The sequence below is a fragment of the Arachis duranensis genome, unplaced genomic scaffold (assembly GCF_000817695.3).
Source record: "Arachis duranensis cultivar V14167 unplaced genomic scaffold, aradu.V14167.gnm2.J7QH unplaced_Scaffold_57277, whole genome shotgun sequence".
In the NCBI taxonomy this organism is placed as follows: domain Eukaryota; kingdom Viridiplantae; phylum Streptophyta; class Magnoliopsida; order Fabales; family Fabaceae; genus Arachis; species Arachis duranensis.
In genome coordinates this window covers 32,349-55,121 of record NW_026264966.1, presented here as the reverse complement: position 1 = coordinate 55,121, position 22,773 = coordinate 32,349, and the positions used below count along the sequence as shown (strand labels likewise).

The 22,773-nt window shown below is 38.2% G+C and overlaps 3 protein-coding genes across 3 annotated transcripts; 2 read left to right on the top strand and 1 right to left on the bottom strand.

Moving 5' to 3' along the window:
* Positions 1–7,916: 7,916 nt before the first annotated feature.
* On the top strand, positions 7,917–9,184 carry LOC107483861 (uncharacterized). Its single transcript, XM_016104473.1, has 3 exons — positions 7,917–7,961; positions 8,081–8,148; positions 8,233–9,184. The coding sequence occupies exons 1-3, from the start codon at positions 7,917–7,919 to the stop codon at positions 9,182–9,184; spliced, it is 1,065 nt and encodes a 354-aa protein (XP_015959959.1).
* Positions 9,185–9,389: 205 nt separating this feature from the next.
* LOC107483860 (uncharacterized) lies at positions 9,390–10,115 on the top strand. The gene has a single exon (XM_016104472.1). It carries the CDS (start codon positions 9,390–9,392, stop codon positions 10,113–10,115), a length of 726 nt encoding a protein of 241 aa, XP_015959958.1.
* Positions 10,116–18,756: 8,641 nt separating this feature from the next.
* Positions 18,757–19,536, bottom strand: LOC107483859 (uncharacterized). Its single transcript, XM_016104471.1, has one exon. It carries the CDS (start codon positions 19,534–19,536, stop codon positions 18,757–18,759), a length of 780 nt encoding a protein of 259 aa, XP_015959957.1.
* Between the last annotated feature and the right edge of the window lie 3,237 nt (positions 19,537–22,773).

The following is a 22,773-nucleotide window of genomic DNA, read 5'->3' as shown; positions in this document are numbered from 1 at the left end:
TTATATAATAGAATAGATTTCTTTTATGTATAAATATACTCAAAATGAGAAGGCGTGGATGAATGTTTCATTGATTGTTTGTTTAATGAATACTATAACCGGAAAATATCTCAATCTAGACATTCTACCACCGTCGATGAAAATTGAACCTATAGTAATTCAAGGTGGCCAATGTATTTTTTATAGTATTAGATAGAAGAATATTTATTAAAATAAATATATCCATTATAATGAATTTTTTTCTCAATTATTAGATTTTTATGTCAATTTTGTGAATTTTTTGAAGGCATAAGACAATAAAATGGGTTGACTTTAATATCATTAGAAATTAAATTTAATTGTTCAAGTAAGCACCACTAATTATATTAATAAAGTAATTTTGTATTAATAATGTGATTTACATTTTAATTTTCTCGAGTAAATTTATTTCAAAATGTAGGAATTAGATTCAATTAACTAAACTTTTAAAGGTAATATAGAATTTTACAACAAAATTAACATTTATTAACGAAATAAATTTATTTAGAGCTCTTTTCTAATTATAAATAATAACAAGGCTTAGGAAAAAATTAATGTCATCATTCTTATTAACTAAACCATAATATTAGATAGTTGATAGTTTTATAAGCGAAAATTGTTAAGAAATAATGTAAAAATTAACAACAAACAAGCAATAAACATTCATAAAAAATCTATTATATATTACTAATTTTATACTTAAAATAAATCACATATTATATTCTCATCTATTATATTTATTATCTATTCTATTATATAAAAATCAAGTTTTTGTGTACTTAATGATGGAGCTGACGTGACATACTTTTGACAGTGTTTAGCAATTTATTTTTTTAACACATTAAATACAATTTATTATGATAAATTAACTATATCAACTAATTGATTTGATTATATATTTAAATATTACATAATTTATTATAATTTATATCAATTTGATTTAGTAGTATTTTTTAATTTATTTCTTTTAATTTTTTGTTAGTATTATTTATTTATTTTTTAATTTATTAAACCAAATTCAAAATACTAATTATATGTATTAATTAATTAATTTGATTAATTTATTGATCATTAAAATAATAAATCTATGAATAAAATAGACAATCGAGATATTTTTTACTAATAATTAAATCAATCAAATCATATATATTGAGCTAAATTCAAATAATGTGAATTAAGGGCTAAACTAAAATAAGATAATTTTTTACTTATTCAAATTGAATGCAATAAATACAAATTAATTTTTTTAGATAATCATGGTCTTCTAGTCTTCTATATATAGATAACCACACAAGATTATAAAAATCATCATTTTTGTCGTTTTTACTATTTCAACTCTTCTTTTTTTTTCTTTTTTTCTTTAGGTATAATTTTTTTTATGTATAAATGTACTCAAAATGAGAAGGCATGGATGAGTGTTTCATTAATTATTTGGTTAATGAATACTATAGCCCAAAAATGTCCCAATTTAATAATTCTACCGCTACCGATGGAAGTTGAACCTGTAGTAATTGAGGGTGACCATGATAATTTTTATAGTATTGGATAAAAGAATATTTGTTAAAATGAATATACCTATTGTAATTAATTTTCTTTGTCAGTCTATTATCTTTTTACCTAACAAATAATATCTATGTTGAATATATTATTTTCATCAAAAGCCACACATAATTGATTGATAATTCTATATATAAAAATACTTTTGTGGTAACTAAAAAGCGTATTGTTAATTCGTTAAAGTTAATTCTCCTATGATTATACCAATGTATAGTATTATTAGATAAAAACTGATTAGATTACATTTATTTTCGATGAGGTGGGCGAGCTTTTAGGCCTAATCATGGTTAGAATTAAGGAAGGTTAGAAAAATGCTAACAATATGAATATTTTTTATTTCTAATACCCAATAATAAATATATAAATTAAAACAAGCCTAGGTTCTTAACTAATCCATATAGGGTTAAATTTGCTAAAGTCTCAACTCTATCAACTACCTCTAGCCTCAATTTTTTTCAATACATCATCATCTTTAACCGCAATCTTAAGATTTCTTAGTTCAGTAGGATCAATCACAAACACAATCCAAATACAAGGCAATTAGAAATAAACACAATTAGAACAAGTAGTACAACTAGCAGTTAAACAGAATTACTTATATAGGCAAACCAAAAATAATTATGCATACTCAAACAATAGCAAACAAATGCACATGATTCATGTCTGTCCTACTGACCGTGAACTTATGTATTGGTTAAAGTGCCAGACTCGACACATGCATCCAGTAACTAATCTCGACATTGTCTCTTTGCTGTGCATCTCCAGGAGGAATAAATTTCGAAGAAGAGTGCTCTACCACCTTCTCTTGGAGGTACTCACGGGGGTAATGTTCCAAGAAAAAGTACCCTACCACCTTCTTATGGAGGTCGTGCCATATAAAACGAAGGATTAGTGCCTTTCTAACTTGTAAACAGAGAAAATGTGGGTGAGATCTCCATCTCCACATCACACCGCAACTACGAGCAAACAGGATAAAGCCACCATTCTTACTTGGTGCAGGTGCCACAATAATACGCAAACAGAACGAAACCCACATCATTCCTACTTCAGTTTTCATATCGCATTCAATCATATTACCGATTCAATTAATTTCATAAGTTATAATATGTAGTAACCCCATTCGTTTATCAAAATAGTCAATCTCATCATTCCGTAAGCAGGACCAAACTACTGTCCTCACCATTAGCGGGACGAACTACCATTCCTATAATATTTTCATCCGGTTAACTGAGTTTTTATCCGGAAATTCAATTTATTATATTCTCTCCCAGTATATTCAAAACTTAAAAATTGGTTATTCAACTCCATACGGATGTTATAGGGGGTCACAAACTTATCGGAAGGGCTAAATAGTTCAAAAACAACATTTCAGCAAAAACAGGAGAGTGGTGCGTAGCATGTCTCGTGCATACGTGCAGAACCTAGTTCGGTTCTCGCAAGAAGTTGGCATCGTGCGTATGCATGTCTTGTGCGTATGCACAAGAGTCCAATTATGTGTACTGATACGGGATTTTACAATCTCGCATAACTACTGTAAGTGCACTGGGTCTATCAAGTAATACACTCACGGTGAATGAGTGTTGATTCCACGCTGATTAAAAAATTAAGCAAGCAATAATTGATTGAGTATTCTAGTCATACAATCTATAATTTGATGATGAACATCTGATAATAGAAGCATGTAATTTAAATGACTTGAGGAATAAGCAATTGAAAGCAATAAAATGATAAAAAAGTAAATAATGTAAATGTAAATTGCTTGAAATTTAAAATGCAAGAATGTAAATAATAAAAATGTAAATTGCAAGAATAGTAAAGTGTTGAGAATGTAAATTGCAAGTAATTAAAATAGAGAAGAATAAGAAGGAGTAAAAGACAAGAATTAAATGAAACAACTGAATAAAGAAAATGTAACCAAACTTATAATTTACGATGAATTAAAAACAAGAAAGTAAACGACGTGAATCTTAAACTGCAAGAATTAAATGTGATTGGGGAGTTAAGATGAAGAAACTATTGAAGATTAGAGATATAAGTATCTCTGGATCAATGTGTGTTATTTCACCTTCTTTCATGTAAATTTTAATCTCAAGCAAATTTTAAGTAATTAAACCTCAGTCTCTTGGTGATTTGATTTCTCTTAACTCAATCAATTACTAATTCTTTGATCAATTTCTCAAGAAAAGAGATGAAGTACTTCTCTAATTTTTACCACACAATTCTTATGATCCAAATATAGGTGATTATATGTCACATATCAATCCCACACCCAAAATCACAAGAATTATGAAAAAGAGATTTCGAACTCAATTATATGATTCTTTCTTCTCGAAGAATCACAAAATTCAAGTGAGAACTGAATTATTCCTCAATAGATTTAGTTCCTTAAATTGAAGAATAAAGTTCTTTTTTAGAACAAGAATTACAAGATTTAGAGAAAAAAAACACAATAATCAATTCATTAAAAACCCATAGAGCTCCTTTCCTCAACAAAGAGAATTAGCCACTCATAACTTACAAAATATGAAAGAAATCAAATAGAAGAAGAGTAGAAAAGAAGCCCTTCGGTGAGTCGGGATGGGTCCTTTTATAGCCTATTCTAAATGAAAATGCCTAATGAAATTCAAATTCAAATTACAAGAAAAAACAAATTTAAAAACTAACTAACACTAAAGATCTTCCTTGCTTCAATTAATTCATGAGCCCTGTTGATTTTTTTAGCTTACAAGTTCAGTTATAATATATAAAAAAAGAAATCGTAGAAATTCTCAAAAGGACAAGAAGAACACTTGTGGCAAAAGAGTCTTTACATTAAGGAAAAAAAATAAGTACCGTTATTTTTTATTGACTAATTGCTTCTTATCGTAACATCATATGTACTAAAATTTTTACACAACGTAAATTATTTACTTCAGATGGATAACACAAATAAGGTGCCATTTTTCCTATTTTTAATAGAGGAGTGCTACACATACAAATTATTTGGTTTATAAGTCATATAAGTTGGGAGAAACTTAACAAAAAGCACGCTGACCCATATACGATTTTCATAGCGTGCTTCACGTTCCTCCTTCTCCTCCTCCTCTTCCTTCTTCTTTTCCTTCTTCTTCTCCTACTCTTTCTTCTTCTTCCTCCATGAAAACGAGTTTCTTGTCAAATTTGTTTGATCTCCTTAGTGCGTTCTCTCTTTGCCTTTTCATTCGTTGTTTTATCTGCGTTTATCATTGGTATTCTTGCTTCGTTTTTTTTCAATTTTCATAGTTTCTGAAATCAAGCTTTGAAACCGTTTTGAAGATAATAGAACTTCAGAAATACACCCAAACGATTACAGAAATACACCCAACCGATTACAAGAATACACCCAAACGGTTACAGAAATACACACAAACGGTTACAAGAATTCACCCAAAGAATTACAGAAATACACCCAAAGGATTACAAAAATACACCCAAAGGATTTAAAAAATACACCTAAAATTCGTTGAAGTACACCTTATACATAATCCAAAACTCTTTCTTTTTTTCCTCCTCATCTTCTGCTTCTTCTTCTTCTTCATTTTCTTATTTCATATTCTTATAATTCTTTTTAGGAGGAAAAAATCAAACAAAGAAAAAAAAAATACATAATGTTGCAAAATCAAAAGAAGAACGAGGAGAAACACGACGATGAAGATGAAACACTTCAAGAAGAAGAAGAAGAAGAAGAAATAAATCACTTGTATGACTTATATGGAAAAACACTTGTATGTAGAGAATTCCTCTTCTTAATAACCTAATTGTTTCTTACATATGATTATACTTTAATACTAAATGTTTGGCGTCAAATATAAAATTAACCTACCATTAAAATTAGAATACACAACCCTAAATCGTTTTCAAAATACATTAATATGTTTCTAAGCTTGACCTCCAAAAAAATAAATTAAAAGAGATAAATTGATATCATATAATTATAATTGACACCTAAACATATTCAACAACATATTTAACAACCCAAATTAAAATCCCATACTTGGTCTCTTACCTATCTCCTGATGCGGTGCGGTACAACCACCAGAACAACCATTTTTCTGTTCAGATTCAAAGCAACCACAAACATACACTCAGTCACTGCGAACAACACTTACTCTAGGAAAGTTAACAATGCCCTAATGTTCCACAACCAGCACCCAATACGCGTCTGAGTTGTTTGACTGTGGTAAACTTTGAAACGGGGCTGGAATACCTAATACTCTAAGATTGAGTTATGCTCTCTACTTAACAATGTAAGCTATGATTTTTACTTCTATTTTATTTGGCATTTACTTTTGTTTTTTGGTTTCATTGCTCGTGATTTTCGGTGGGTTACTATTTAACCAAAAATGATTTTTTTGGAGCTACCAACTTAAAAAGCAACTTTCGCTATATTAAAAAAAATAAAAAATGAAATAGTAAAAAGCGTGATAAACATACTCAGATTTGTCCAAATAACCTCTTTTTCCTAAGCAAGATTAGTTATCTCAATTTTTTCTATCTTTTAATAACACAATTACGCTAATAGAAGCCTGCTGTCTGCCTCCTGTTGGTGTGCAAAATTAGATCTCGCACAATTTCACCAGCAAGTGCATTGGGTCGTCCAAGTAATATCTCATGTGAGTGAGGGTCGATCCCACGAGGATTATTGGATTGAGCAAGCAATAGTTATCTTGCTGGAATTAGTCAGGCGAACAGTAAAGAGAGCTGTTGTTGTAGGCGCATGAAACAAGAAAGTAAAGAAAAGCAATTAAAGATTGGTAAAGAGATAATATATAGAAACAGTTAAGGCCTCGGAGATACTTATCCTTCTGGATTAATACTTCTTACTGTCTAAATTAACAATGGATAATTCATTCTATGGCAAACTGTAAGTGATTAAACTCCAATTCCTTGGCAATTTAATCTCCTCTGGTTCTCATCAAAAGCCAGGGTCAGTGGTCATTCAACTCGAACGAGGATGAAGCTCAATGCAATTCACTCTCCCTTGATCTTACTTAAAGTGCCACAGACAAGGTCAGATCTTTCGGATCGGAGAATGAAGCGTAATATTCTAGTTTAGCGCCACAAAAACCTCAATCGCCCCCAAAGCTAACAAGATTTTATGTCACATATCTAATTAACCCAGGCAATTTGCAGTTTAGGAGATGTATTCTTAAGCTGTAGTTCAATACTATCCTGTCAAGAACTCGCAAGAACTCATGTAGAAAAAGGGGTCATACTTCTGTTCCACCCCAGATTCATTTAGATGAAGAATGATAATATATCATAGAATGGAATCAAACATATATTAGAATAGAAAAGTAATAGTATTAATCCATAGAAATAAACAGAGCTCATAACCTTAACTAGGAGGTTTAGTGACTCATGCTTTACAGAGAAAACAAAATAATAAGAAGATTTGTCTAGATCTGTCTCCCCTTTTGGAAGGCGTTATCCTTAGGAGGAAGGAGGTCTCTTATTTATAGTAAAAACCTCTAAGACTAAACCTAAAAGATATTATTTTTAATTAAAATTTATAAAAAGAAAATAAAATAAGCTAAGGAGTGTTAAAATCCACTTTGGGGCTTACTAGGAGTGATTCGGGCTGAAGACTGGTATTCAACTTGGTTCTGGGCATTGAACTTCGCTGGTTCTGCTCCCTGGCTAGCGTTGAACGCCTGTTTTGGGCGTTCAACTTGGGAGGTCAGTCCTTCTTGGGCGTTAAACACCCAAGCTTGGTGTTTAACGCCAATTTTGGCAGTCATTTTGGAAGAAAAGTATAAACTATTATATATTTCTGCAAAGCTCTGGAAGTCAGCTTTCTAACGCCGTTGAGATCGTATCAATTGGACCTCTATAACTCAAGATATGCTCGTTGAAATGTACGAAGGTCAAGATTGACAACATCTGCTATTCTTTCTTTGTCTCTAAACAAGATTCTGCCAAACTTGTCCAAAATTCACCTAAAATCATAAAAATAACACAAAAAATCAAAGTAGCATCCAAAAGATGAATTTTGCACTAAAACATACTAAAAATGAATAAAATATAACTAAAAACACTAAAAAAATGCTATGAAAAAGGGTATAGGATGCTCACGCATCACCTGTGCCATAGCAGATGGATTTTTTTTCCGTATATAAATTATTAAAAATAATTATTTTCTGAAATCTAGTTTTGATCTTTATTTACAGGAATGTCTGTTTTTTTTGTAATTAGGGCATGTTCGCCGTACCCCTGGCGAACTCTATGTAAAGTTTCCATAAAATGACCGTAACACAACGAAGTTGAGCACCGAAATTTTCTTGACAATCATTTTGGTTATTGAATATCTCATTTTCTTTACAATGGCGAGAAATTCACTGTTATCCATTCATTACGATGCAGAAATGGTGTATGATGAAGAAGGTTTTTTAGATCGAACCAACCAATATTTACACATCTGACAGCAGAAATCAATTGTTTAGAGCTGTTAAAGAATCTGGTATTACTATCTGTGGGGATGCAACAGACAAAGAAGGTGAAGAAAATCTATTACAGATATCCAACTGAAGTAGATGGTACCTTAATTTATAAAAGGTATGTCGCAACTATGTTGCTTATGCTGTTGGTATATTTGTGTGAAAACGCTTGTGATGAAAATGTTATGTTATTTTGAATCAGGTATCGTCTGCACGATGACGAAGACATACGTCTTATACGGTCTTGGCACAACCGTTGGGCAAATGTTCATCTATTGGAGTTAGCTGTGTTCCTCGTCGATTTGGGTGGCCGAGGATCGTCTGCGGATACTATCAAGGAAAGTCTGTTGAGTGGGCTTGTAAGACAAAATATCAGGCGGACAATGGTGGATCTGAATATGGCTCCTGAAGGTAGTCAAGAAGGGTCTAATATTGAAGTGGACAATGCTGAGTTAGGTGGCGGCGTTGAAAGTCACAATGGTTCCACTGTGAGGGATCCGATGATGGATCAGTATGAAGCTAACCCCGATGATGGAGACAATGCCGAAGAAGAACCAGCCAAAATTCCTGATGATGGTGACGATGAAGAAGAGATGAATTTTTACGGTAACACACAAATTACCCTGACACAGCCCGCTATTTCGCAACCGTATGATTGCCCGGACCACTTCTCTAGGTTGAATCTCGAGGTAATGACGTCCGATTGGTCCTTTACCCAGGGAGGCCCTGAAGATGATTCAAGGAATGGGTTCGAGGTTGGACAACATTTTCATAACAAGGAAGAAGTCATGTTGGCTGTTAAGACGTACAGCATCAGGAAGGCTGTGGAGTACAAAGTAGTAAACAGTGACCAGTGGAGGTATAATGCACAGTGTGTCCAGTTCGGACCGGGTTGTAATTGGAGCATACACATATCATATCGCCGTAAGGTAGAAAAGTGGGAGGTGAGGAGATACACAGGTCCTCACAGATGCATACAAACTTTGATGGGGCAAGACCATCGTCGGTTGGATTCAAAGGTGATTGCACAACACATTTTTACAATAGTAAAAGCAGATCCAACAATAAGTATCTGGGTTCTGCAAGGAAGTGTAGAGAAACACTCAGTTACAAGGCGTCTTACAGGAAGATTTGGCTCACAAAGCAGAGAGTGATTGGTAGCATATAGGGGGATTGGGAGGAGTCCTATAACGAGCTTCCTCGTTGGTTGTTCGCCATGCAAATGTACTTTCCTGGTAAGGATTTATTCGTTGTTGTTATATGTTAATAAGACAAGAACGGTATACAATATGCTTATTGATGATACGTTTGTCGGTACTTGGGTGCAACTTGTGTCTCAGCCTTGGCCTGGTGCTGCCAATGCCGCGTCGGGTGTTTTGGACGTTTCCACCATGCATCGAGGCTTTCAAGCATTGCAAGCCACTAATTTTCATTGATGGAACACACTTATATGGTAAATATGGTGGCATGCTGCTGATGGCCATAGCTCAGGATGGCAACACAAACATTTTGCCTATTGCGTTTGCCGTGGTCGAGGGTGAGACAAAGGAGGCATGGTCGTTCTTTCTCTCCTATCTGCGTCATCATGTGACTCCACAACCCGGTGTCTTAGTGATTTCAGACAGGCACAAATCAATCGATGTTGCACTAAATGCCGATGATAGTTTATGGAAACCACCCCATGCGTTCCAAGCATTTTGTACGAGACACATTGCTTCCAATTTCATGACTCACTTCAAGAACAAGGACTTGAAGAAGGTTCTGATTAATGCAGCGTATTCAAAGTCGCAACGGGAGTTCGCTCATTATTTCGGGCGTCTGAGGGGCGAGAATGAGGCAATCACAAAGTGGCTAGAAGAGATGCCACGATCGCAGTGGGCGCAGTACGCGGATGAGGATCGTAGATTTGGGCACATGAAAACGAATATCTCCGAGTGCATAAACGCAGTGACGAAAGGTTCTTGGAATTCGCCAATCACGGTTCTGGTTAAGTCAACTTATTTCTGGTTACGAGAACTTTTTGCCAGGAAGGGTTCCGAGGCTTTGCCCAACTCCAAGTCGGCGCCGAGTTCTCGCAGACACTGATGAAGGCCATCGAGTTCAACTCGAAGCACATCAACACCATGAATGTTTACTAGTTCGACCGTTCACGAACTAGCTACACGGTTGAAGAGTTAGCGGCAGTCCCTGGGTCCAGACAACAAAACTACCAGGTCCCTGGGTCCAGTTCGACCGTTCTGTTAGACAATATGGGTTGGTAGTCCGTATGCTGTTCGAGATCACTAGGGCTGAATGGCAAATGGAACTGGGTACCGATGTCCACATGCACTACCCACTGCTCCTGCTGGCTAGTCCCAACCTGTGGTCCCTCAGCCTGGTGGCTAGAACTGGCATCAGAGTGATGTGACCCAGGGGGTCGGAGGGACAGGTATCTTCCGGGCAAGGGTCCCGACAGAGTCCCAACAGTCTGGCCACTAGCCTCATCCCCACTAACTCCCTCTGCCCCACCACTTGGGGGGCTGACTGGGTCCCTGTCCCTATAAAGCTCGTCTCTCTGCTCCCTTCTTCCGCCTCCACCACGTCTGCCTCTGCCTCTTGCTATCCCCCGTCCCCTACCTCTCCCTCTCCCAGCAGGAAGTCGCAACTCTGGGAGGTGACCATCCTCAGGCTGATGTAACACTGGAGCAGGTGGATGGTACAAAGGCAGGTCCTCTGGCACTACCCCCACCAGCACTAGGTGTTGGTCACCCTGACCAAACAATTCCGTGTGTGCCCACTGAAGGTACCACATCATATACGGTAGTGAAGGATGTAGGTCTATATGATGATGAATATGCAGACGATGGTCGGCCCGATGATCCCATAAATCATGCCATCCCCCCAGCAACTGCGGGAACCACTCACCGCGTCCAAATCGACCATCCATACCGTGCATGCTGTCAATGTCTAATGGCCTGGTCAGAATGTGCTGCAGGCCACCGAACTGCCGCACGGCTCGGTCCACCTGATGCCACTCAACAATGGCAAAGCAGAGTAGCAGGCAGACAACAACTGCCGTGTGGTCAGCCTCAGCAATCGCATGCAAAACTAGACCCTCCAACTGCGGGTCTGCATACGGTGTCCACTCAACCTGTTTCCAAGACACAAGTTGGTGTTATTATTGAATTTTCATATGCAAAAAACATAACATAAATTGAACTGGGTATGCATAAATATTTATGACTTACGGCGAGCATGCCAATGCCGTTCAGGACATGCTTGTAATGCCTAAGGCGCCCCTCACCTCTGGCGTTGCCCGGTCTGTACTGAACCCACCTACAATTCCGCGGCAGAGGTAACATCACAACTCAGTTATATTATATTAAACACTTAATTTAGTAAATAAACAAAGGACAATTGCAGAAATAAAAAAAGTATACCTCTCAACAAGCGAAAAACACGCACACGTGCGAAACGAGCTAAAAAAATACACACGTGAGAAACAAGCGAAAAACACACATATGTGCGAAACGAGCGGAAAACAAACACATGTGACAAATGAGCGGAAAAAAACACACATGTGCGAAACGAGCGAAAAACACGCATACGTGCGAAATGAGCGAAAAATACAAAAAATAATGATAGAATAAAAAAAACACACACACACACACACGTGTGAAACCAACGAAAAACAAAAGAAACACACACACTCAGACACGTGCGAAACGAGCGTAAAACACACATATGTGTGAAACGATCGAAAAATACACATACGTGCGAAACGACCAAAAAATACAAAAAATTATGATAGAATAAAAACACACACACACACGTGTGAAACCAACGAAAAACACAAGAAACACACACACTCACACATGTGTGAAACGAGCGAAAAACACACATATGTGCTAAACAAGCGAAAAATACGTATACATGCAAAAAGATCAAAAAATGCAAAAAATAATGATAGAATAAAGAAAAATACACACACGTGTGAAACCAACGAAAAACACATACACACACAATCGCACACGTGTGAAATGATCGAAAAACACAAAAAAATAAATAAAAAACAAACACACAAGTGTGAAACGAGCGAAAACACGCACACGGGCAAAATGAGCAAAAAACACGCATACGAGCGAAACGAGCGAAAAACACAGAAAAACACACACACACACACACACACGTGCGAAATGAGAAAAAAACACAAAAACATATACGAAACGAGCGTAAAACACACACACACGTGAGAAACGAGCAAAAAACAAACACAAGACAAATGAGCGAAAAAATACACACACGTGTGAAACGAGCGAAAAACACGCATACGTGCGAAATGAGCGAAAAATACAGAAAATAATGATAGAATAAAAAAACACACACATGTGTGAAACCAACAAAAAACAAAAGAAACACACACACACTCACACACGTGCGAAACGAGCGAAAAACACATATATGTGCGAAACAAGCGAAAAACACGCATACGTGCGAAATGAGCAAAAAATACAAAAAATAATGATAGAATAAAAAACACACACATGTGAAACCAACGAAAAACACAAGAAACACACACACACACCCACACACGTGTGAAACGAGCAAAAAACACACGTACGTGCTAAACGAGCGAAAAATACACGTGCCAAACGAGTGAAAAACTCAAAAAAATAAACATACGTGCGAAAAGAGCGAAAAACACACGTGTAAAACGAGCAAAAAATATATACGTGCAAAATGAGCGAAAACACGCATACATGCGAAAGGAGCGAAAAACACAAAAAATAAAAAAACACACACACATGCGAAACGAGCGAAAAATACAAAAAAACACACACACACATGCGAACCGAGCATAAAACAGGGGCAGGTGCGAACTGTAAGAACCGCAACTAATCAACCGGTTAATTAAGTGATTATAATGCCCAAATTAGACTCCAAAAAGTTAGAGAGAGAGTTAGAGGAATTAAAGGTGATTTTTGGACTCAGTAGGTCTTTCTGAGTCAGAAAATGTGTTTTCTGCGAAAAACAGTGAAAAACCTGGAACTGGTTCAAGTCTGTCCGGTACCACATGAGAAAAAGTGAGAACAGTTGAAAACCTTAGAAAAATATTAGAAGTCGAAAATCGGGCGTTAAATTTAAAGTTTGGCCCGAAGTTAGGCCAAACGGGCTAAAAACACTAACGGGTTAGACCGGGCCCAAGTTAGGCCCAAGCCCAACATATATAAAGTTCATTTAATGAACCAATCAGCACACACACACACACACCCCTAGCTAAAAGAGAAGTAGAAGAAGAGAACCCTTGAGCATTATTCATCATCTTCTTCCCAAGCTCATATCTTGAGCTACAGGGCTCCAATCGCCGCACCGTTTGTAGCTACGCGTTCCTTGTGAAGAGCTCTACAAAACCCATATAAGAAACTGGTAAGTAAAGCTCGAAATGCCTTCATTTCTTCTCCTCAAAATTTTGGGTATTTAGGGCTTTTGGTTAAGTGAGTTTTTGTGATTTTGGATGTTTACGTTCACTTTAATGCTTGCTTAGCATTGGATTTTGGCTATCAAATCTGCTGGAAAAGGTAAGAGACATTAAACCCTTGTGAGATTATGTTTATGTTGAACCCTAGGTTGATTTGTGGTAATTTATATGTATATAGCTTGATTATTGTGAGTTTGGGAGCTATTGGAACATATTGGTGCTTGTTGAAGTGGAATTGAAAGCTTGGTTTGGAGTTGAGAGCTTGCTTGTGCCATTTTGGAGTTTTGGTTTATATAGGGAATCGGCCAAGGTATGGTTTCAGTTTCCTCTATGTAGTATATAATATTTATGGACACTTAGGCTAGTGACCCATAGGATAGGTTTGAAATAAAATGAGTGTTGGTGTGTTGAATGTTGATGAATGATGGTTTATGATGATTTGATGAATGTTGGGTTCAATTATGATGATTTATAGTGATATTATGATGTTGAATGATTGTAGGGATTAGAAAGTTTGTTTATTGTGATAGATGTGAGGTTGAGATTGATGAAATGGTAAATTTGAATGTGGTTTGACGATAGAAAAACACGTGTTCGCTCTTTTCACACGTGTGTTTTTCGCTCGTTTCGCACGTATGCATGATTTTCGCTCATTTCGCACGCGTGAGTGTGTTTTTTCGCTCGTTTCACACATGTGTGTTTTTTACGTTTTGTACCTGTGTGTTCTTTTGTGTTTTTCGCTGGTTTCACACATGTGCTAGTTTTTCGCTCGTTTCACATGTGTGTGTATTTCGTTCATTTTACACCTGTGTTTTTCGCTCGTTACGCACGCGCGCTCGTGTGTTTTCATTTTTGTGTTTTTCATTTGTTTCGCACGTCTGTGTGTTTTTAACTCGTTTAGCACGTGTGTGTGTGTGCTTTTTTTGTATTTTTTGCTCATTTCGCCGTGTGCGTGTTTTTTGCTCGTTTCACACTTCTGTGTTTGTTTTTTATTTATTTTTTTGTGTTTTTTGCTCGTCTCACACGTGTATGTGTTTTTTTTTTTTGCATTTTTCGCTCGTTTCGCACGTGTGTGTTTTTCGCTCGTTTCGCAAGTGTGTTTTTTTTTTTATTTTTTTGTGTTTTCGCTCGTTTCACACCTGTGTGTGTTTTTTATCATTTTGCACGTGTGTGCTTTTTTTATTTTTTTGTTTATCGCTGGTTTCGCACATGTGCGTGTTTTTCGCTCGTTTCGCACGTGTGTGTTTTTCACTCGTTTCGCACTCGTGTCTGTGTGTGTTATTCTTTGTGTTTTTTGCTCTTTTCGCATGTGTGCGTGTTTTTCGCTCATTTTGTATGTGTGTGTTTTTCGCTCGTTTCGCACGCGCGTATGTTTTTCATTTTTCTGTATTTCGTTTATTTCGCACGTGTGTGTGTGTTTCGCTCATTTAGCACGTGTATCTACGTTTTTTGTGTTTTTCGCTCATTTTGCCGTGGGCGTGTTTTTTGCTCGTTTCACACTTGTTTGTTAGTTTTTTTTATTTTTTTGTGTTTTTTGCTCGTTTCACACGTGTGTGTTTTTTTGCGTTTTTCGCTCGTTTCCCACGTGTGTGTGTTTTTCGCTCGTTTTGCAAGTGTGTGTTTTTTATTTAATTTTATGTTTTTTGCTCGTTTCGCACCTGTGTGTGTTTTTTAACGTTTCGCACGTGTGTGCTTTTTATTTTTTTATTGCTGGTTTCGCACATGTGCGTGTTTTTCGTTCGTTCCGCACGTGTGTGTATTTTTCGCTCTTTTCGCACGCGTGTGGGTGTGTTTTTTTATTTCTGTGTTTTTCACTCGTTTCGCACAGGCGTGTGTGGTTTTTTTTGTGTTTGTTGCTCGTTTCGCTCGTTTGAGTATTTTTCGCTCGTTTCTCACGTGTGTGCATTTTTTTGTATTTTTCGCTCTTTTCGCACGTGTGCGTGTTTTTCGCTCGTTTTGGACTTATGTGTGTTTGTCGCTCGTTTTGCACGTGTGTGTATTTTTTTGTTTTTCACTCGTTTCGCTCGTGTGTGTGTGTGTTTTTTTGTGTTTTTCACTCTTTTCACACGTGTGCGTGTTTTTCACTCGTTTCGCACGTGTGTTTTTTGCTCGTTTCGCACGTGTGTATTTTTTTATTTTTTAATCTTTTTTGTATTTTCGCTCGTTTCGCACGTGTGGTTTTTTTGTTTTTCTCTCGTTTTGCACGTGTGCGTGTTTTTTGCTCGTTTCGCACGTGTCCGTGGTTTTCGCTAGTTTGGCACGTATGTGTATTTTTCGCTCGTTCTGCACGTGTTTGTGTTTTTTTTTTGTGTTTTTCACTTTTTTCACACGCGTGTGTGTGTGTGTGTTGCTTTTGGTGTTTTTCGCTAGTTTCACACGCATATGTTTTTCGCTTGTTTCGCACGTGTGTTTTTTTTACTTTTCGATCGTTTCTCACGTGTATGTGTGTGTGTGTGTGTTTTTTTGTGTTTTTCGCTAGTTTCACACGTGTGTGTTTTTTGCTCGTTTCGCATGTGTGTGTTTTTCGCTCGTTTTGCACGCGTGTGTGTTTTTTAATTTTTTTGAAAATTTCGTTCGTTTTGCACGTATGTGTGTTTTTCGCTCATTTAGCACGTGTGTGTGTTTTTCGCTCGTTTCGCACGTGTGTGTTTTCGCTCGTTTCGCACGTGTGTTTTTTTGTGTTTTTCGAACGTTTCGCACGTGTGCGTGTTTTTTGCTCGTTTCGCATGTATGTGAGTTTTTCGCTCGTTTTTCACGTGTGTGTGTGGTTTTTTTGTGTTTTTCGCTTGTTTCTCATGTGTATGTGTGTGTGTCTGTGTTTTTTGCTAGTTTCACACGTATGTGTTTTTCGCTCGTTTTGCCTGTGAGTGTGTTTTTTCGCTCGTTTCGCGCGTGTGTGCGTTTTTCGCTCGTTTTGCACTTTTGTGTGTTTATCTCTCGTTTCGCATGTGTGTGTGTAATCTTTTTTGTTTTTCGCTTGTTTCGCCCGTGTGTGTGTTTTTTTCGTGTTTGCAGTTTTCGCATGTGTGCGCATTTTTTGCTCGTTTCGCACGCGTGTGTGTTTTTTTTATTTTTTTAATCTTTTTTGTGTTTTTGCTCGTTTCGCACGTATGCATGTTTTTCGCTCATTTTGCACGTGTGTGTGTTTTTCGCTCGTTTTGCACGTGTGTTTTTTATCGTTCGCACTTGTGTGTTTTTCGCTGGTTTCGCACATGTGCTTGTTTTTTGCTTGTTTTGCACGTGTGCTTGTTTTTCGCTCGTTTCGCACGTGTGTGTTTCTCGCTCGTATGCGTGTTTTTTGCTCATTTTGCCCGTGTGCGTGTTTTTGCTCGTTTCATACTTGTGTGTTTGTTTTTTATTTATTTGTTTGTGTTTTTCGATCGTTTCACACGTGTGCGATTGTGTGTGTATGTGTTTTTCATTGGTTTCACACGTGTGTGTATTTTTCTTTATTCTATCATTATTTTTTGCATTTTTTGGTCTTTTTGCATGTATACGTATTTTTCGCTTGTTTAGCACATGTGTGTTTTTCGCTCGTTTCACACGTGTGTGAGTGTGTGTGTGTGTGTGTGTTTCTTGTGTTTTTCGTTGGTTTCACACGTGTGTGTGTGTGTGTGTTTATTCTATCATAATTTTTTGTATTTTTTGGTCGTTTCGCACGTATGCGTATTTTTCGCTCGTTTCACACATATGTGTTTTTCGCTCGTTTCGCACGTGTGTGAGTGTGTGTGTTTCTTTTGTTTTTCGTTGGTTTCACACGTGTGTGTGTGTTTTTTTTATTCTATCATTATTTTTTGTATTTTTTGCTCATTTCGCACGTATGCGTGTTTTTCGCTCGTTTCGCAGATGTGTGTTTTTTTCCGCTCATTTGTCACATGTGTTTGTTTTTCGCTCGTTTCGCACGTATGTGTGTTTTTCGCTTGTTTCTCACGTGTGTATTTTTTTAGCTCGTTTCGAACGTGTGCGTGTTTTTCGCTTGTTGAGAGGTATAATTTTTTTATTATCTGCAATTGTCCTTTGTTTATTTACTAAATTAAGTGTTTAATATAATATAACTGAGTTGTGTTGTTACCTCTGCCGCGGAATTGTAGGTGGGTTCAGTACAGACCGGGCAACGCCAGAGGTGAGGGGCGCCTTAGGCATTACAGGCATGTCCTGAACGGCATCGGCATGCTCGCCGTAAGTCATAAATATTTATGCATACCCAGTTCAATTTATGTTATGTTTTTTGCATATGAAAATTCAATAATAACACCAACTTGTGTCTTGGAAACAAGTTGAGTGGACACCGTATGCAGACCCGCAGTTGGAGGGTCTAGTTTTGCATGCGATTGCTGAGGCTGACAACACGGCAGCTGTTGTCTGCCTGCTGCTCTGCTTTGCCATTGTTGAGTGGCATCAGGTGGACCGAGCCGTGCGGCAGTTCGGTGGCCTGCAGCACATCCTGACCAGGCCATTAGACATTGACAGCATGCACGGTATGGATGGTCGATTTGGACGCGGTGAGTGGTTCCCGCAATTGCTGGGGGGATGGCATGATTTATGGGATCATCGGGCCGACCATCGTCTGCATATCCATCATCATATAGACCTACATCCTTCACTACCGTATATGATGTGGTACCTTCAGCGGGCACACACGGAATTGTTTGGTCAGGGTGACCAACACCTAGTGCTGGCGGGGGTAGTGCCAGAGGACCTGCCTTTGTACCATCCACCTGCTCCAGTGTTACATCAGCCTGAGGATGGTCACCTCCCAGAGTTGCGACTTCCTGCTGGGAGAGGGAGAGGTAGGGGATGGGGGATAGCAAGAGGCAAAGGCAGACGTGGTGGAGGCGGAAGGAGGGAGCAGAGAGACGAGCTTTATAGGGACAGAGACCCAGTCAGCCCCCCAAGTGGTGGGGCAGAGGGAGTTAGTGGGGATGAGGCTGGTGGCCAGACTGTTGGGACTCTGTCGGGACCCTTGCCCGGAAGATACCTGTCCCTCCGACCCCCTGGGTCACATCACTTTGATGCCAGTTCTAGCCACCAGGCTGAGGGACCACAGGTTGGGACTAGCCAGCAGGAGCAGCGGGCAGTGCATGTGGACATCGGTACCCAGTTCCATTTGCCATTCAGCCCTAGTGATCTCGAACAGCATACGGACTACCAACCCATATTGTCTAACAGAACGGTCGAACTGGACCCAAGGACCTGGTAGTTTTGTTGTCTGGACCCAGGGACTGCCGCTAACTCTTCAACCGTGTAGCTAGTTCGTGAACGGTCGAACTAGTAAACATTCATGGTGTTGATGTGCTTCGAGTTAAACTCGATGGCCTTCATCAGTGTCTGCGAGAACTCGGCGCCGACTTGGAGTTGGGCAAAGGCCTCGGAACCCTTCCTGGCAAAAAATTCTCGTAACCGGAAATAAGTTGACTTAACCAGAACCGTGATTGGCGAATTCCGAGAACCTTTCATCACTGCATTTATGCACTCGGAGATATTCGTTGTCATGTGCCCAAATCTACGATCCTCATCCGCGTACTGCGCCCACTGCGATCGTGGCATCTCTTCTAGCCACTTTGTGATCGCCTCATTCTCGCCCCTCAGATGCCCGAAATAATGAGCGAACTCCCATTGCGACTTCGAATACGCTGCATTAATCAAAACCTTCTTCAAGTCCTTGTTTTTGAAGTGAGTCATGAAATTGGAAGCAATGTGTCTCGTACAAAATGCTTGGAACGCATGGGGTGGTTTCCATAAACTATCATCGGCATTCAGTGCAACATCGATTGATTTGTGCCTGTCTGAAATCACTAAGACACCGGGTTGTGGAGTCACATGATGACGCAGATAGGAGAGAAAGAACGACCATGCCTCCTTTGTCTCACCCTCGACCACGGCAAACGCAATAGGCAAAATGTTTGTGTTGCCATCCTGAGCTATGGCCATCAGCAGCGTGCCACCATATTTACCATATAAGTGTGTTCCATCAATGAAAATTAGTGGCTTGCAATGCTTGAAAGCCTCGATGCATGGTGGAAACGTCCAAAACACCCGACGCGGCATTGGCAGCACCAGGCCAAGGCTGAGACACAAGTTGCACCCAAGTACCGACAAACGTATCATCAATAAGCATATTGTATACCGTTCTTGTCTTATTAACATATAACAACAACGAATAAATCCTTACCAGGAAAGTACATTTGCATGGCGAACAACCAACGAGGAAGCTCGTTATAGGACTCCTCCCAATCCCCCTATATGCTACCAATCACTCTCTGCTTTGTGAGCCAAATCTTCCTGTAAGACGCCTTGTAACTGAGTGTTTCTCTACACTTCCTTGCAGAACCCAGATACTTATTGTTGGATCTGCTTTTACTATTGTAAAAATGTGTTGTGCAATCACCTTTGAATCCAACCGACGATGGTCTTGCCCCATCGAAGTTTGTATGCATCTGTGAGGACCTGTGTATCTCCTCACCTCCCACTTTTCTACCTTACGGCGATATGATATGTGTATGCTCCAATTACAACCCGGTCCGAACTGGACACACTGTGCATTATACCTCCACTGGTCACTGTTTACTATTTTGTACTCCACAGCCTTCCTGATGTTGTACGTCTTAACAGCCAACATGACTTCTTCCTTGTTATGAAAATGTTGTCCAACCTCGAACCCATTCCTTGGATCATCTTCAGGGCCTCCCTGGGTAAAGGACCAATCGGACGTCATTACCTCGAGATTCAACCTAGAGAAGTGGTCCGGGCAATCATACGGTTGCGAAATAGCGGGCTGTGTCAGGGTAATTTGTGTGTTACCGTAAAAATTCATCTCTTCTTCATCGTCACCATCATCAGGAATTTTGGCTGGTTCTTCTTCGGCATTGTCTCCATCATCGGGGTTAGCTTCATACTGATCCATCATCGGATCCCTCACAGTGGAACCATTGTGACTTTCAACGCCGCCACCTAACTCAGCATTGTCCACTTCAATATTAGACCCTTCTTGACTACCTTCAGGAGCCATATTCAGATCCACCATTGTCTGCCTGATATTTTATCTTACAAGCCCACTCAACAGACTTTCGTTGATAGTATCCGCAGACGATCCTCGGCCACCCAAATTGATGAGGAATACAGCTAACTCCAATAGATGAACATTTGCCCAACGGTTGTGCCAAGACCGTATAAGACGTATGTTTTCGTCATCGTGCTGACGATACCTGATTCAAAATAACATAACATTTTCATCACAAGTGTTTTCACACAAATATACCAACAGCATAAGCAACATAGTTGTGACATACCTTTTATAAATTAAGGTACCATCTACTTCAGTTGGATATCTGTAATAGATTTTCTTCACCTTCTTTGTCTGTTGCATCCCCACAGATAGTAATACCAGATTCTTTAACAGCTCTAAACAATTGATTTCTGCTGTCAGATGTGTAAATATTGGTTGGTTCGATCTAAAAATGATAGAACCTTCTTCATCATACACCATTTCTGCATCGTAATGAATGGATAACAGTGAATTTCTCGCCATTGTAAACAAAAAGAGATATTCAATAACCAAAATGATTGTCAAGAACAAATTTCGGTGCTCAACTTCGTTGTGTTACGGTCATTTTATGGAAACTTTACATAGAGTTTGCCAGGGGTACGGCGAACTTGTCCTAATTACAAAAAAAACAGACATTCCTGTAAATAAAGATCAAAACTGGATTTCAGAAAATAATTATTTTTAATAATTTATATACGAAAAAAAATCCATCTGCTATGGCACAGGTGATGCGTGAGCATCTTATACCCTTTTTCATAGCATTTTTTTAGTGTTTTTAGTTATATTTTATTCATTTTTAGTATGTTTTAGTGCAAAATTCATCTTTTGGAGGCTACTTTGATTTTTTGTGTTATTTTTATGATTTTAGGTGAATTTTGGACAAGTTTGGCAGAATCTTGTTTAGAGACGAAGAAAGAATACCAGATGCTGTCAATCCTGACCTTCGTACATTTCAACGAGCATATCTTGAGCTATAGAGGTCCAATTGATACGGTCTCAACGGCGTTAGAAAGCTGACTTCCAGAGCTTTGCAGAAATATATAATAGTTTATACTTTTCTTCCAAAATGACTGCCAAAACTGGCGTTAAACACCAAGCTTGGGTGTTTAACGCCCAAGAAGGACTGACCTCCCAAGTTGAACGCCCAAAACAGGCGTTCAACGCTAGCCAGGGAGCAGAACCAGCGAAGTTCAACGCCCAGAACCAAGTTGAATACCAGTCTTCAGCCCGAATCACTCCTAGTAAGCCCCAAAGTGGATTTTAACACTCCTTAGCTTATGTTATTTTCTTTTTATAATTTTTAATTAAAAATAATATCTTTTAGGTTTAGTCTTAGAGGTTTTTACTATAAATAAGAGACCTCCTTCCTCCTAAGGATAACGCCTCCCAAAAGGGGAGACAGATCTAGACAAATCTTCTTATTATTTTGTTTTCTCTGTAAAGCATGAGTCACTAAACCTCCTAGTTAAGGTTATGAGCTCTATTTATTTCTATGGATTAATATTATTACTTTTCTATTCTAATATATGTTTGATTCCATTCTATGATATATTATCATTCTTCATCTAAATGAATCTGAGGTGGAATGGAAGTATGACCCCTTTTTCTACATGAGTTCTTGCGAGTTCTTGACAGGATAGTATTGAACTACAGCTTAAGAATACATCTCCTAAACAGCAAATTGCCTGGGCTAATTAGATATGTGACATAAAATCTTGTTCTAAACTAGAATATTACGCTTCATTCTCCGATCCGAAAGATCTGACCTTGTCTGTGGCACTTTAAGTAAGATCAAGGGAGAGTGAATTGCATTGAGCTTCATCCTCGTTCGAGTTGAATGACCACTGACCCTGGCTTTTGATGAGAACCAGAGGAGATTAAATTGCCAAGGAATTGGAGTTTAATCACTTACAGTTTGCCATAGAATGAATTATCCATTGTTAATTTAGACAGTAAGAAGTATTAATCCAGAAGGATAAGTATCTCCGAGGCCTTAACTGTTTCTATATATTATCTCTTTACCAATCCTTAATTGCTTTTCTTTACTTTCTTGTTTCATGCGCCTACAACAACAGCTCTCTTTACTGTTCGCTTGACTAATTCCAGCAAGATAACTATTGCTTGCTCAATCCAACAATCCTTGTGAGATCGACCCTCACTCACATGAGATATTACTTGGACGACCCGATGCACTTGCTGGTGAAATTGTGCGAGATCTAATTTTGCACACCAACAGGAGG